The 13,147-nt window shown below is 44.0% G+C and overlaps 1 protein-coding gene across 1 annotated transcript in view; it reads right to left on the reverse strand.

The window, feature by feature from the left end:
- srp68 (signal recognition particle 68) overlaps nucleotides 1-10,853 on the reverse strand; it is a 52,066-nt gene extending 41,213 nt beyond the window's left edge. The window contains exons 1-4 of the mRNA XM_048554841.2: nucleotides 10,728-10,853; nucleotides 9,975-10,041; nucleotides 8,081-8,194; nucleotides 6,182-6,377 (exon numbers count right to left, since the gene is read on the reverse strand). Coding sequence (XP_048410798.2) covers nucleotides 6,182-6,377; nucleotides 8,081-8,194; nucleotides 9,975-10,041; nucleotides 10,728-10,818 — 468 coding nt within the window. The 5' untranslated portion in view covers nucleotides 10,819-10,853. The remainder of the gene's footprint in view (nucleotides 1-6,181; nucleotides 6,378-8,080; nucleotides 8,195-9,974; nucleotides 10,042-10,727) is intronic.
- Between the last annotated feature and the right edge of the window lie 2,294 nt (nucleotides 10,854-13,147).

A 13,147-nucleotide genomic window follows, 5' to 3' on the forward strand; every position in this document is an offset into this window, starting at 1 on the left:
TCCATTCCTGCATTTTCCATAGCTATTTCCCTGAACCTAAACATCCCTGAACACTATGGACAATTTAGGATGACCAATCCACCTACCCTGCACGTCTTTGGACTGAGAGAGGAAACTGGAGGGCCTGGCAAAAACCCATGCAGACATGGGGAGAATGTGCAAACTCCACACAGTCACCCGAGGCTGGAATCGAACCCAGGTCCTGTGAACTGTGAGGCAGCAGTGCTAACCACTGAGCCACCGTGCCGTCGACAACTTATTTCTGGACTGGCAGCTCTCGTGGCGGTATAAACTATGCCAGCACGAATCCACTGTCTAACAACTGTGTCTTTTCATTTTTTTGTGCTTTAAAATTTGTGTAGTGAAATAAGAAAGAATTGTTTTAAAACTGGCGGTTTAAAAGTAGAGTTGCATGGTTTGAAAGTAACCTGATTGCCACAACAAGCATCATAAATAGCTGCTTCTAAAAGTAAAACGGATTATAAGGGGATTACAGTTTTAATTAGTAGTGTTAAACTCTGATAGTTTATGATGGTTTATTTGTATTATTAAATAGGCATCCTTGTTCAGTACAGAAACCTGATCTGAGCTCTCTATCAACCTAGGTCTGAAAATCAGGTAAGTCATATACTTGTCATTAAATCTTTAAATTTTGTGATAAATCTGCAATAGCAGGTTGACCCTTGTGAGTCATGACAACAGTCATCTGACAATTCTGTAGAGTTACAGTCTCCTGTTTGAGAAGATGGGGTGCATCCCTTAATGTAGAAAGGGTATCCTTGTAGTCTGCTTCACCACGACGCTGTCTGGGAAGTGTCCTACTTGACGGGAAAAAGCAACGAATGACGAATACGGATGGAGGGGAAATATGGAGCGGGGTAGGGAAGGATGAAACAGAGAGGGGGGAGATGGAGGGAATATGGAGCAAGGGGACGGGGAGGCAAAGGGTGGTAGTGGACAGAAAATATTCAACATGGTGCTCTGTTACGTGTGGTGTACCATAAGGATCTGTTCTGGGTCCTCTTCCATTTGTGATTTTTGTAAATGATTTGGATGTGGGAGTGGAAGGGTGGATTAGTAAGTTCGGGGACAATACGAAGGTGGGTCGAGTTGTGGATTGTGCAGAGGGCTGTTCTAGGTTACAAAGGGACATTGATAGGATGCAGAGCTGGGCTGAAAAGTGCAGACGGCGTTTAGCCCTGAAAAGTGTGAGGTGATTAAGTTTGGAAGGACAAACTTGAAAGCAGAATACAGGGTGAATGGAAAGATTCTTGGCAGTGTGGAGGAGCAGAGAGATCTTGGAGTTCATGTCCACAGTTCCCTGAAAGCTGCTACCCACATGGAGAGTTGTTAAGGTGGTGTACAGTGTGTTGGGTTTCCTTAGAGGGATTGAGTTCAAGAGCCGTGACGTTATGCTCCAGCTATACAAAAGCCTGGTTCGGCCATATCTGGAGTATTGTAGATAGAGACAATGGGAACTGCAGATGCTGGAGAATTCCAAGATAATAATGATGAAGGGTCTAGGCCCGAAACGTCAGCTTTTGTGCTCCTGAGATGCTGCTTGGCCTGCTGTGTTCATCCAGCCTCACATTTTATTATCTGGAGTATTGTGTCCAGTTCTGGTCGCCTCATTACAGGAAATATGTGGAAGCTTTGGAAAAGGTGCAGAGGAGATCTACCAGGATGTTGCATGGAATGGAGGGAAGGTCTTACAAGGAAAGACTGAGAGCGCTAGGGCTTTTCTCTTTAGAATGACGAAGGATGAGAGGTGACTGGATAGAGGCGTACAAATTGATCAGAGGTATAGATAGAGTGGACAGCCAGAGACTTTTTCTTAGGGTGGAGGTAGCTATTACCCGAGGGCGTAGTTCTAAAGTGAAAGGAGGTAGATATCGGGGGAACGTCAGAGGTAGGTTCTTTACTCGGTTGTAGGGGCGTGGAATGCATTGCCAGAGAGGGTAGTAGAGGCAGCCTCGTTAGGGTCATTTAAGTCGCTATTAGATATGCATTTGAATGATAGTATAATGTAGGGATGGAGGTTAGATAGACGTTAGGTTTAGGGTAAAATTTCAGCACAATATTGTGGGCTGAAGGGCCTGTACTGTGCTGTACAGTTCTATGTACTATGACATCACAGAAAAACCACTGGTCTTACCCTACTGCCGGAATTGAATCTCCAAGGAAGAGAGCTGCTTTATAATTAGTAGGCAAGGTCAGGTAAATCTTTACAACTTTTATTGCTTTATAATTTCTAAGGGCTGCATTCTGTAGTAACAAGGAATACGGGAAAAAGGGATTCTGGAGAAATTGATACTATTTCTTGTTCCAAAAGGGTTGAGGTTAAGTCATAGAAAGAAAGTTTAAGCCCGCAACGTGCTCCTGCTGCTCCATGTGGAAAGCCAGGCACATTTCCAGTGCTTGGGACCAGCATGCGGACAGCTCGTGTCTCCAGCTGCAACTCCTGGAAGTCTGGGTTTTGGAGCTGGAGTAGCAGCTGCAGACACTGTTGACTATCTGGGAAGTTGAGAGAATCATGAACAGAGAAGTGGTCACACCAAAGGCTAAGACTCCACAGGCAGAAAGGGAATGGGTGACCACAGCAGAGTAACAGCACTAGGCAGACACTGCAGAAACCCTCTGCGGACACCATCATGAAAAACAGATATATCACTTTGGATACTGTTGGAGGAAACAGCCTCTCAGGAGAAAACAGGAACAGCCAAATTCAAGGCACCACAGTTGGCTGTGCAGCACACCGGAGGAGCAAAAGTATGGGAATGCAATAGTTAGACGAGATTAAGTTGTTAGGGGAATTAATAGGCATTTCTGTAGCCACAAACAAACTCCCAGAATGGCATCTTCTCTCCCAGGGTGTCACACGCTAGTCACAGTAGAAATAGCAGGATATATTGGATGAACATGTGGCTAAAGAGTTGGTTTTTGTGGGTGGATTTCAGATTCCTGGGGCATTAGGGCATAGCGGTGGGGAGTTGGAACCAGTACAAACTGGACATGTTATACCTGGGCAGGGCTGGGACTGATGCCCTGGGGGGGTATTTGCTAGAAGGACTGGGGAGGATTTAAACTAAGTGGGCAGGGGGGTGGGAACCTATGCAAGGAGTCAGAGGAAGGGTACAAGAACAGAAGACCGAAAGGGGAATAAGAGAAGTGATACAAAGAGAAAACAAAGGCCAGAATCAAACAAGGCCACAGTAAAAACAAAATGGTGAGAATGGGAGAAGGCACATTTAAAAGATAAGCTTGAAGTTTGTGTGTCTGAATGCATGGGGCATTTGAAATAAAATGGATGAATTTATCATAAAAGTAGATATAAACCGGCATGATTTAGTTGGGATTACCAAGACATATTTGGGAATGACAGACAAAAAAGGAAAAGGCAGTGGAGTTGCATTACTGGTTACAGAAGATTTAAACACAATATATGTCAGCTCAGACAATGTAGAATCTGCGTGGGTAAAAGTGAGAAATACCAAGGGACGAAACTCATTGGTCGGCGATGACATACGCTCATTGAAGTGTGGTGATGTTGGAAACGGCATTAAGCAGGAAATCAGAGATGCACATGGTAATGGAACATCTGTGTAATTATGGGTGACTTTAATCTGTATATAGATTGGATGATTAACTCAGTCACAATACCATAGAGGAAGACTTCCTGGAGTGTATATGGAATGGTTTTCTGCACCAATATGTCGAGGAACCAACGAGAGAACAGGCCATCTTAGACTGAGTATGATGTAGTGAGAAAGGAATATTTGGTGATGTAGTTGAGAGACACCCTTTGGAGATGAGCAGCCATTACATGATAGAATTCATCAAGAAGGAGAGGGAAGTGGTTGATTCTGAGACCCAGGGATGTTACTGAAAGGAATGACAGTGGATAGGCGATGGCAAACACTCAAAGAGAATGGGTGAATCATAAATATTGTTTATTCCTGACTGGCACAAAAGTTCCTGTCTGGTGCAAAAGTACAAACAGAACATTGACCAAACCACAATTTAAGAAGGGAGCTTCTAAAAAACATACAAAATGGTAAGGGAAAAACAACAGACCCAAGGATTGGAAACAGTTTGGAAATCAGCAAAAGAAAACCAAAGGCTTGATTAAGAAGGAAAATAGAGTCTGACAGTAAGCTTGTGGGGAACATAAGACCTGACTATAAAAGTTTCAACAAGGCGTGTCAAGAGAAAAGATGGGCAAAAAAAAACATAGCTCCCTTACAGTCAGAAACAGGGAATTTTATAATGTGGAACAAAGAAATGGCTGACCAACTAAATTCATACTTTACTTCTGCCTTCACAAAAGGAGGACATGAATAACGCACCAGAAATGATGGGGAATGCAGGCTTTAGCGAGGAGGAGGATCAAGCAAATCTATTTTAATAGAGAAATCGTGTTGGGGAAATTGATGGGATTGAAGGCTGATAAATCCCCAAGGCCTGATCAATCCAAATCCCAGAGTACTGAGGAAATGGCCCTCAAAACAATGGATGCATTGGTGGTCATCTTCCAAGAGTCTTTAGACTCTGGAACAGCTCCAAAAGATTGAAGGACAGTTACTGTAACCCCACTATTTAAAAAGGGAGGTAGAGAGAAAACAGGGAATTACAGACCAGTGAGTCTGATGTTGGTAGTGGGGAATATGCTACAGTCCATTATCGAGGATTTTATAGCAGAGCATGTATAAAATAGCAGCACAAGTCAGACACAAATAGCATGAATTTACAAAAGTGAAATCATGTTGACAGATCTAGTTTGTTCGAGGATGTAACTAGTCGAGGTAATTGGGGGAGCCAGGGGACATGCTTTATTTAGACTTTCAGACGGCTTTCGACAAAGTCCCACCTGAGAGATTAAAGTGTAAAACTAAAGAACATGGGATTGGGGGTGAGTACGTTGAGACGGATAGAAAATTGGTTAGCAGGCAGGAAACACAGAGTGGGAATGACAGGCAGAGACCAGTGGAGTACTGCAGGGACTGGTGCTAGGAACCCTAGCTACCAACAATATATGTTAATAGTTTAGGATGAGGGACCTAAACAAAATATCTCAAAACTTGCACATGATACAAAGCTGGGTGAAAGGGTGAATGTGAGGAGGCTACTGCGATGTTGCAGTGTGATTTGGACAGGCTGAGTGAGTGCACAAATGCATGGCAGATGTAGTATAATGTGGATAAATATTACACACTTTTGGTAGCAAAAATAGGAAGGCAAGTTATTTGAATTGCTGTAAATTCAGAGGGAAATACTCAATGAGATCTGGGTGTTCTCGTGCACCAGTGAAAGTAAGGCTGCAAATGCAGCAGGCAGTAAAGGCGGCAAAACATAGGCCTTCACAGTGAGAGGTTGAGGACAGAAACAGGGATGTCTTGCTGCAGCTGTACAGGATATTGATGAGGCCACATACTAAAATACTGTGCGAAGTGTTGGTCTCCTTATCTGCGGAAGCTTGTCCTTGCTGGAGAGGGAGTGCAGCAAAGATTTACCAAATTGGTTCCTGCTTTGACAGGACTGACATTGAGGAGAGATTGAACTGGTTAGGAGTGTATTCACTGGAGTTTAAAGGATGGAGGGGGGGAATCTCAGTAATCCATAAAATTCTGCCAGACTAAACAGGTTAGGTGCAGGAAGAATATTTCCAAAGGTGGGGCAGTCGAGAACCAGGGGTAAAAGTTTAAGGGTAAGGGGTAAACCTTGAGACTGAAATGAGGAGAACCTTCCTCATCCTGACAGCGGTAAGTGGACAAAATATTTTGTGTTTTCAACGGGATGGATGTAACCCTTATGTCTAAACGGCTCAAGGGATATGGGGGAGGACAGGATTAGGGTATTGAGTGCAGAGATCAGCCATGATCAAAATGAATGGCAGAACAAGGAGTCAAATGGCCTTCTCCTGCTTCTACTTTTTTGTTTCTATGTAGAGCAGGGCAGGGAGGCTCTCTGTTTAATGAGAGCTTGAGCAGGGATAAAGAAACTGGCTGCCGGAAACAAAAAAAAAGTGATGCAGACAGCACAGCTGTTAAACAACATCAAAATCCTCCCAAAATATAAAAGCTCTGAGACCTAAGGACTAAACCGCCACTGCCTCCCTTGAAAATGAGATAAACTGCTGAAGCTTTGACTCCTCAGAGCTGACTCCCTCCCCTATTCAGTTTACCTGTGCTTCCAATTTTGTTTTTGCATCAACACGGTCACTCTCACACAGACGTTCCAACTCCTCGGCGTGTTTGACAGCTTTCCGGAGCCGAGAGAACAGATGGAAGCGCTTACGTGGTTCAGTATTCGCCTCCTGTTTTAACTGCATGGCATAACTCCAGGCACGCTCAGCGTCCATTAGAACTAGCAGCAAATACCTAAACACAGGAGGGGCTGGATTAGATAGGGCACTGCACATCCATCAGTAGATTCAACATAGTCAACATCCACAACATTAAACACTACTCTAACTATAGCTACTCGCACAGTTCTTAAAACATCTGCCACAATGTATAGTTTAAGCAGTAATCTGGAGCTGGGCGATCCACGGAAATTCCCTCAGCCCCATCTTCGGCAGCCATTCCTGCTCGAATGTCTGGATATGCCTCCTTCTAAATTGCAAAAAATTTACAAAACATCTCCAGCTCTATCCTTCAGTTAAGGTTCTCCTTAAAACCTCTCTTAATTACCCATGCTATCTTCTTTGGACCGGTGTATATTCTGGACCAACAGCACTTTAGGGAAGCGTTTTGGATGTTTTTTAGTTTCATGGGCAACAAGCCACAGGTATTGAAATCAAAGTAATTGGCAAGCAAATGGCTCATCAGAAGGTCTGCTAAGTGACTAGCCAAGATACAGATTGTTGCAGTCCTTCACTCTGAGGTACATCCATCGTTAGCCTCGATAAACTGATGGAATATATTACCACCAATACATCAAGTGCGTATCCAAGGTTTCTATCCTCATTGCGCACGCAGCATGGAGCCACAAAAACAACAAATCATACATCTATGAATTAAAACATTTGTTCATTTGCAGACAGTTCAAGGAACATCAGCAACAGATTGTGATTTGAGGTTGATTAAACAATGAGGCAACAGCACTGAAGCAGTTACTTCAAAATCACCCAGGCTGTGGTAATTTGAACGAAAAACAAGTAGGAAGTATAACATCAGTAAGATTGTATTTCTTGGCTGTAGAGAGTCGGATCTCCAGGGAGAGGTTGTCCGAGGGTCTACGGTTGAACACCTACAGCCCCAATGTTGTTTTACTCAAAGATAACAAGGTGTAGAGCTGGATGAGCAGGGCAAGCAGCATCAGAGGAGCAGGAAAGCTGACGTTTCAGGTCTGGACCCTTCTTCAACATGCTTTCTTCCCCCTTGCTCAGAGATTTAGGAAAGATAATTATTTTTCTCAGCTCTGCTGCCTCAGCAATGGATAAACCCTACATCAAAACCTCAGTCCCCATCAGGTTACTTTACCCACTGTGTTTAAAACAATTAGAAATTTTATTTGGGCAATGACTTCTGATCTGAATTTTTCCAACAGCTGTATTACTGGTCACTTTGCAGCAGACATGGTGGAATTCACTGGTGGCAGTGTCAAGTACTAAGAGTCCTAGTAACTCTCTAGAAATGAGCAGGTGGAACTAGGGGAATGTGTTCTGCCAGCTTGCGTTAATTTCCAGCAACAGCAAAGCATAGCCACACAACAGTTTATTGTGCACAGCTCCTTATAAAACAGTAAATACTTCCTTGCTCTGGAATAACAATATCTCTGTAGAGAGCGCTTTTTAATTCATTTCAAACAAATGTATTTGTGCAGACGTGCTAGCGTATCGGCCATATGAAGTACTAAATTAGCTCCGTTCTATCTCAGCAAAGTTGGATGTACCTGATCATAGTGTCTCACATGGAAATTGAGGAGGAGATTGGAAGCATCTCAGGTTATTCACCGAGAGCCACCAACAATAAAAACTACGCAGCCAAAGGTTCCCTCCAGCCCGGCCCAGACTCTAGCTTTTTATGGACACCCGTCTACTGGCGATGAAAACAAGATTGATAGTTTTACAGTCTCTTACCTGTTATCTGACAGGATTTCCGTCGTGACCTTCTTGCCTGTGAACTTATGTTTGTTTCCCATTTTAAAGCCAAGTGCCTTCCTGAGGCGGCGGAGTCTGCGTGAACAGTAACCCCTACAGGCAAGCACAGAGAAGCAGTTAGTGTAGGCACAGCCAGCCCTCCAGCATAAATCCAGAAATGGTACAGGAGCTGCTGCCAAATAGCTGACCGCAACACTAATGCAGATGTGCATACACAACAATGGAGAATAACCACAACACCTCCAGGGGTGGAAGAGGGGCAAATAACTGAACCACCATTAACTCACAGCATAGAACAGAGTCACACAGCCCACCCAGTCTGTGTCAGGTTTTTGACAACAATTCAATCCCCACTTTTACACATATTTACATGGGTTTTTGACTCCAGCAACTTCCTCACATTTCAGAAGTTAGCTGTAGGAAAGAAAAACAGTTTTGAGTGGATTATTGACATACAATGGTATATCCCAATTAATAGAAGACACATGATCATTGTCCTCAACACCTCCAAAAATTAACAGCCTCAAGGTTAAAGCACATTGAGTGAGACCGGCCTGTACATGGCTAAATATAGAGAATTGTATGCTCACATACATGAAGCCAAAAATTATGCCCATCCACCAGAGGATTGGTGGTAAACGTTTGCAAGTGATGAAGGAAAAGCATGGTGTAAGCCAAATGCCCAAGCAGATTAAAGGAGGAAGCAGGGGCTTTTCAAACGAAGTGTGGAAAGCTGAGAAAGCCTTTGGTCTTCAGCACAAAGAAAATCCCTGCTCAATTTTAGTTTAAAAATAGCATTTAGGTTCAACTCAGAAGGTTCACAAAATGTTTAGTGCTCAGACCAATCAGGCTCTCAAATCAATTCAACGAGTCAGATCATGGTTGATCTGTGCCTCAACAGCATTTATCTGTCTTTGGTCATATACCTTCATAACTTATTCAGGTTTTGACCATGAGATTTCTATTTACAAGGACAAATCAACGATCATTCTAAAGCATAAAAGGATTGAGAAAGAGTAGCACAAAGTATGAAAATACTTTAGCTGAATAGTTTTTTTTCTGTACTGTACAGATGCTACCATTCTATGCAAATAAAGATCACCAATACTAAGCGATGGCACTTCCCACAATACCTCCGAAGTTTGAGTGTGTCTTTGGGCTGCTTATCAAACAAAGTGAATTAGCAAGATCCTAAATTTCTGTAATTTAATTGGCTTTGGAAGGAGGGAGAGGCATATTGGTTTAAGTGGGAAGTCACTGGCCTGTAATGTATGGTCAGTTCCCATATCAATACATAATTTCAGAAATGGGAACAGAGGGCGAACCCTTCATTGGAGAAGGATATATCTCCCACTCCTAGCACTCCCTGTCCTTCTGCCCCCTTGGCCTCCAACGCACTCTGGGCACTGACACATAATCGTTCTTCCAGGGACAGCTCTCCCCTGGGGTTTCTCCGGGCCCTGAATCGGGACGGGAATCAGTGGTTCACACCCCATGGCCCGGCACAGCAGCGAGCTCAGCAAAGGATACTATTTACATGCAAAGGTGGAGAATGTGCTCCATAGTACTTTGTCACAAAATCTAGCTATTCTAGTAAAAGTATATGAATCAGGCTACTCTGTAAACTCACCACCCCAAACAAACAAAAATACAGTTGGGCAATTTTGGGGAGAGTGCATCAACATTATGGTATTTTTCTATACCATTTGCACTGCAGCAAACTGTGGCTGACATTTCCTTACATGATAGATCCCTGCTGTGCCAATTTGTCATATAGATATAACTGGTCACACAACGTAAAGCCAACTTCTATATCCTGTAGATACAGCTATCCTGTTTACAAACAAGCATCAGAGTGTCATAATCCAACCACCTGTATCTTTGGTAGTCTTCATGTCGCAGGCCATGTTGTTGCTGAGAGTCCTTAATGATCTGCAGGACTAGAATCCAGACATTGAGGAAAATAAGATGTGAATAACAAGTGTTAGCTGCTTCACTCAAAAGCAGCAAAACGCTGAAAGTAATCTACATAAATGAATGAATGGTGCCAAGGAACGTATGCCAGGAAAGTCTTTTCTTGAAAGCATATTTGATCCGGTCTTGCTGTGGCAGCTGTACAAGGGCTCCAGCTGAGGGAGGGACATCATTTTCCAACCACCCCCAAGTCCCTGCCAATGGTCAACCTCTCTGCACTCCCTCCATGGTTTACCCACCCTCTGTCACATCATCTGGTTCTTCTTTTGCCATCCCCTTCACCCCACCCACCGGGATTCTCTAACTCTCCCTTTCCCCACGGGGTCGCCCCTTCGCCACCTCCCCGCCAGGTTCTCCCCCTCCTGCCCCTTCCACAATTAGGGGTGGGGGGGGGTGATACCCCCTGCATTCCTTTCCCCATCGGCTCACCTCCACTTCCACCTCCACCTCCTTCTCTCCTCACTGGCCCACCCCTTCTCGCCCTCCTAGCACCCCCTGCTCCCGCGGCCTCCAACCCACTCTGGGCACTGACACGTAATCCTTGTTCCAGGGACAGCTCTCCCCTGGGGCTTCTCCGGGCCCCTGAATCGAGACGGGAATCTGCGGTTCACACGGCGCGGCCGGACACAGCAGCGAGCTCAGCAAAGGATACTTTCCAGGCTCAAGGTGGCTCCCAGCTCCACCGCTTGACTATCCCTCTCGTCGCCCACATCTTCCCTCGTTGTGGCCATGTTCACGGGCATGACGGGACGATAGAGGACCGGCCAGTTCGCGGCACGCCGGGATTCCGGAGGGCTGGCAGGCCGCGCGGCACGCCGGGACGTTGGAGGAATTATCGCCTTGCCCTGGAATTTCAAGATGTCGGTGATTAAGCTTCTGGCTGTTGCTGTGACAACAGGAGAAAAAACCCTGAGGATATAGAAGTGAATGTGTTTCAGAGTTTTCTTTCGACTTTTATGAGCAAAAGAAAATGGTCTGTGTGAAAAGAATGTCCTAAAGCAGCAGAGATAACAAGGTGTAGAGCTGGGTGAACACAGCAGGCCAAGGAGCTGCTCAGAGGAGCAGGAAGGCTGACGTTTCGGGCCTAGGCCCTTCTTCAGAGATTCCTGAAGCAGCAGCCAGTTTACGCACTGCAAGATCCCATAAATTCACAATGTGACTGACCACCAGATTGTGAGTGATTTTGTTTGAGGGTTACATATTGGGCCCAGGATATTACCACTGGAACAGACGAGCACAAGGGGAGATTTGCTGCAGTTTTAGTCTTTCTTTGATTGAGTGAATGGGGAATGACAGTATCCACTATTAGTATTTTAAAATTATTTCCAAAAAGTGAGATGAGAGATTACAACTAATATTTCCACATTGTAGGATTTTCCTACCTTTTCCCATCCTCTTAATTTTCACATTTTTAAGTTATGAGCATTTTCTTTTTCAGCATAGGAGTTATGCCAGAACAAACTGCAGAATTCACAACATCATTAAAACTTTAGTGATGCAATGATGGAGAGATTGGCAAAAGGACTGCCATCGGTATTAATGTAATATTGTAGAAGAACCGCAAAGCCTAGTAACTTAACAGACTTAAGCACACAGAAAAAAAATCGTTGATTTTCAGAAATGCGTGGCTATTGTGTGCTGTGTCTGGAAAGTTGCTGGCATATAAAATGATGTGGAGGTGCCGGTGTTGGACTGGGTGGACAAGGTCAGAAATTCCATGACACCAGGTTATAGTCTGACAGGTTTATTTGAAAACACAAGCTTTCGAGCCTTTGTCCTTCTTCAGACATCTGCCATAACTGCATTATTGCAGGAATAGATTCGTATGTATTGCGGTGAAGACAATTTGAAAATTTGCTCAAAGGTTTGAAAACAAAATATTGGCTAACGTGGGATACAGCAACTCATTTTTTGCTTGGGGACCTTGCAGGTTCTTGATTCAATATCGAGTTTGATAATTTTAGGGCCTGAGCCCCTTCTTCCATGTCTTTACCCTAACCCCACACACCAGGCCTTGTAGGCTGCTATCCACTGTCAGCTACTGTTGGTCTCCATTAGTTGCTATTGATTCTCCTAGGCTGACTTTTACCTGTTCCTTTGTCCAACAATTGTTTTCTCTTTCTGGGCTCCACCACCTCCACCACCATCCCGTCTTCAGCATATACCAACATTTCCTAGCTACAATCAGTTCTGAAGAAGGCTCAGTAGACCTGAAATGTTAACTCTGCTTTCTCTCCACAGATGCTGCCAGACATGCTGAGTTCCTCTAGCAATGTATGTTTTTGTGGGATTTTTTTATGTTAGGGAGAAACATATAAAATTATGCTACATGTTGTTGGGAGAGAAGGATTGGAACTGAAACAACTTTACGTGAGAAAGGAGGCAGACAGAAACTACAAAATTATAGGCCAGTGAGCCTGACATTTGTCATAGGAAATTTGCGAGAATCCATTGTTAAGGTGGATACTAAGGTGGAAAGTCATAATGTGATCAGGTGGAGACAAAATGGCTTTGTGAGAGGAAAATTGTGCTTCACTAATATTTTTAAAGCTCTTTGAGGATTGAATAAAAATGGTTTAATATAAGAGAACCAGTACATCTGGTAGAATGGATTTTCACTGTTATTTGAATATGTGCCACAGAACTAAGAATTAAGGGTCAGTTAAATGAGTGGGAAAAAAAATTGGCAAATGGAGCTTAATGTGAGGAAATGTGCACTTGTCCACTTTAGCATGAAGAATAAAAAAATCATGGAGTAATATAGTGCAGAAATAGACCCTTCGGTCCAATTCGTCCGCACCGACCGGGATTCCCAATCTGACCTACTGGCATTTGCCAGAATTTGGCCCATACTGTAAAACCGTCCTATTCATATACCCACCAAGATGCCTTTAAAATGTAATTTTTACCAGCCTCCACTGGCAGCTCGTTCCATATGCACACCACCCTCTGCGCGAAAATGTTGCCCCTCAGGTCCTTTTTAAATCATTCCATTCTCACTTTAAATCTATGCCCTCTCATTTTGGACTCCCCACCTGGGAGAAGATGTTGGCTATTCACCCTGGCCATATC

Source organism: Stegostoma tigrinum, chromosome 22 (genome assembly GCF_030684315.1).
Source record: "Stegostoma tigrinum isolate sSteTig4 chromosome 22, sSteTig4.hap1, whole genome shotgun sequence".
Classification (NCBI taxonomy): domain Eukaryota; kingdom Metazoa; phylum Chordata; class Chondrichthyes; order Orectolobiformes; family Stegostomatidae; genus Stegostoma; species Stegostoma tigrinum.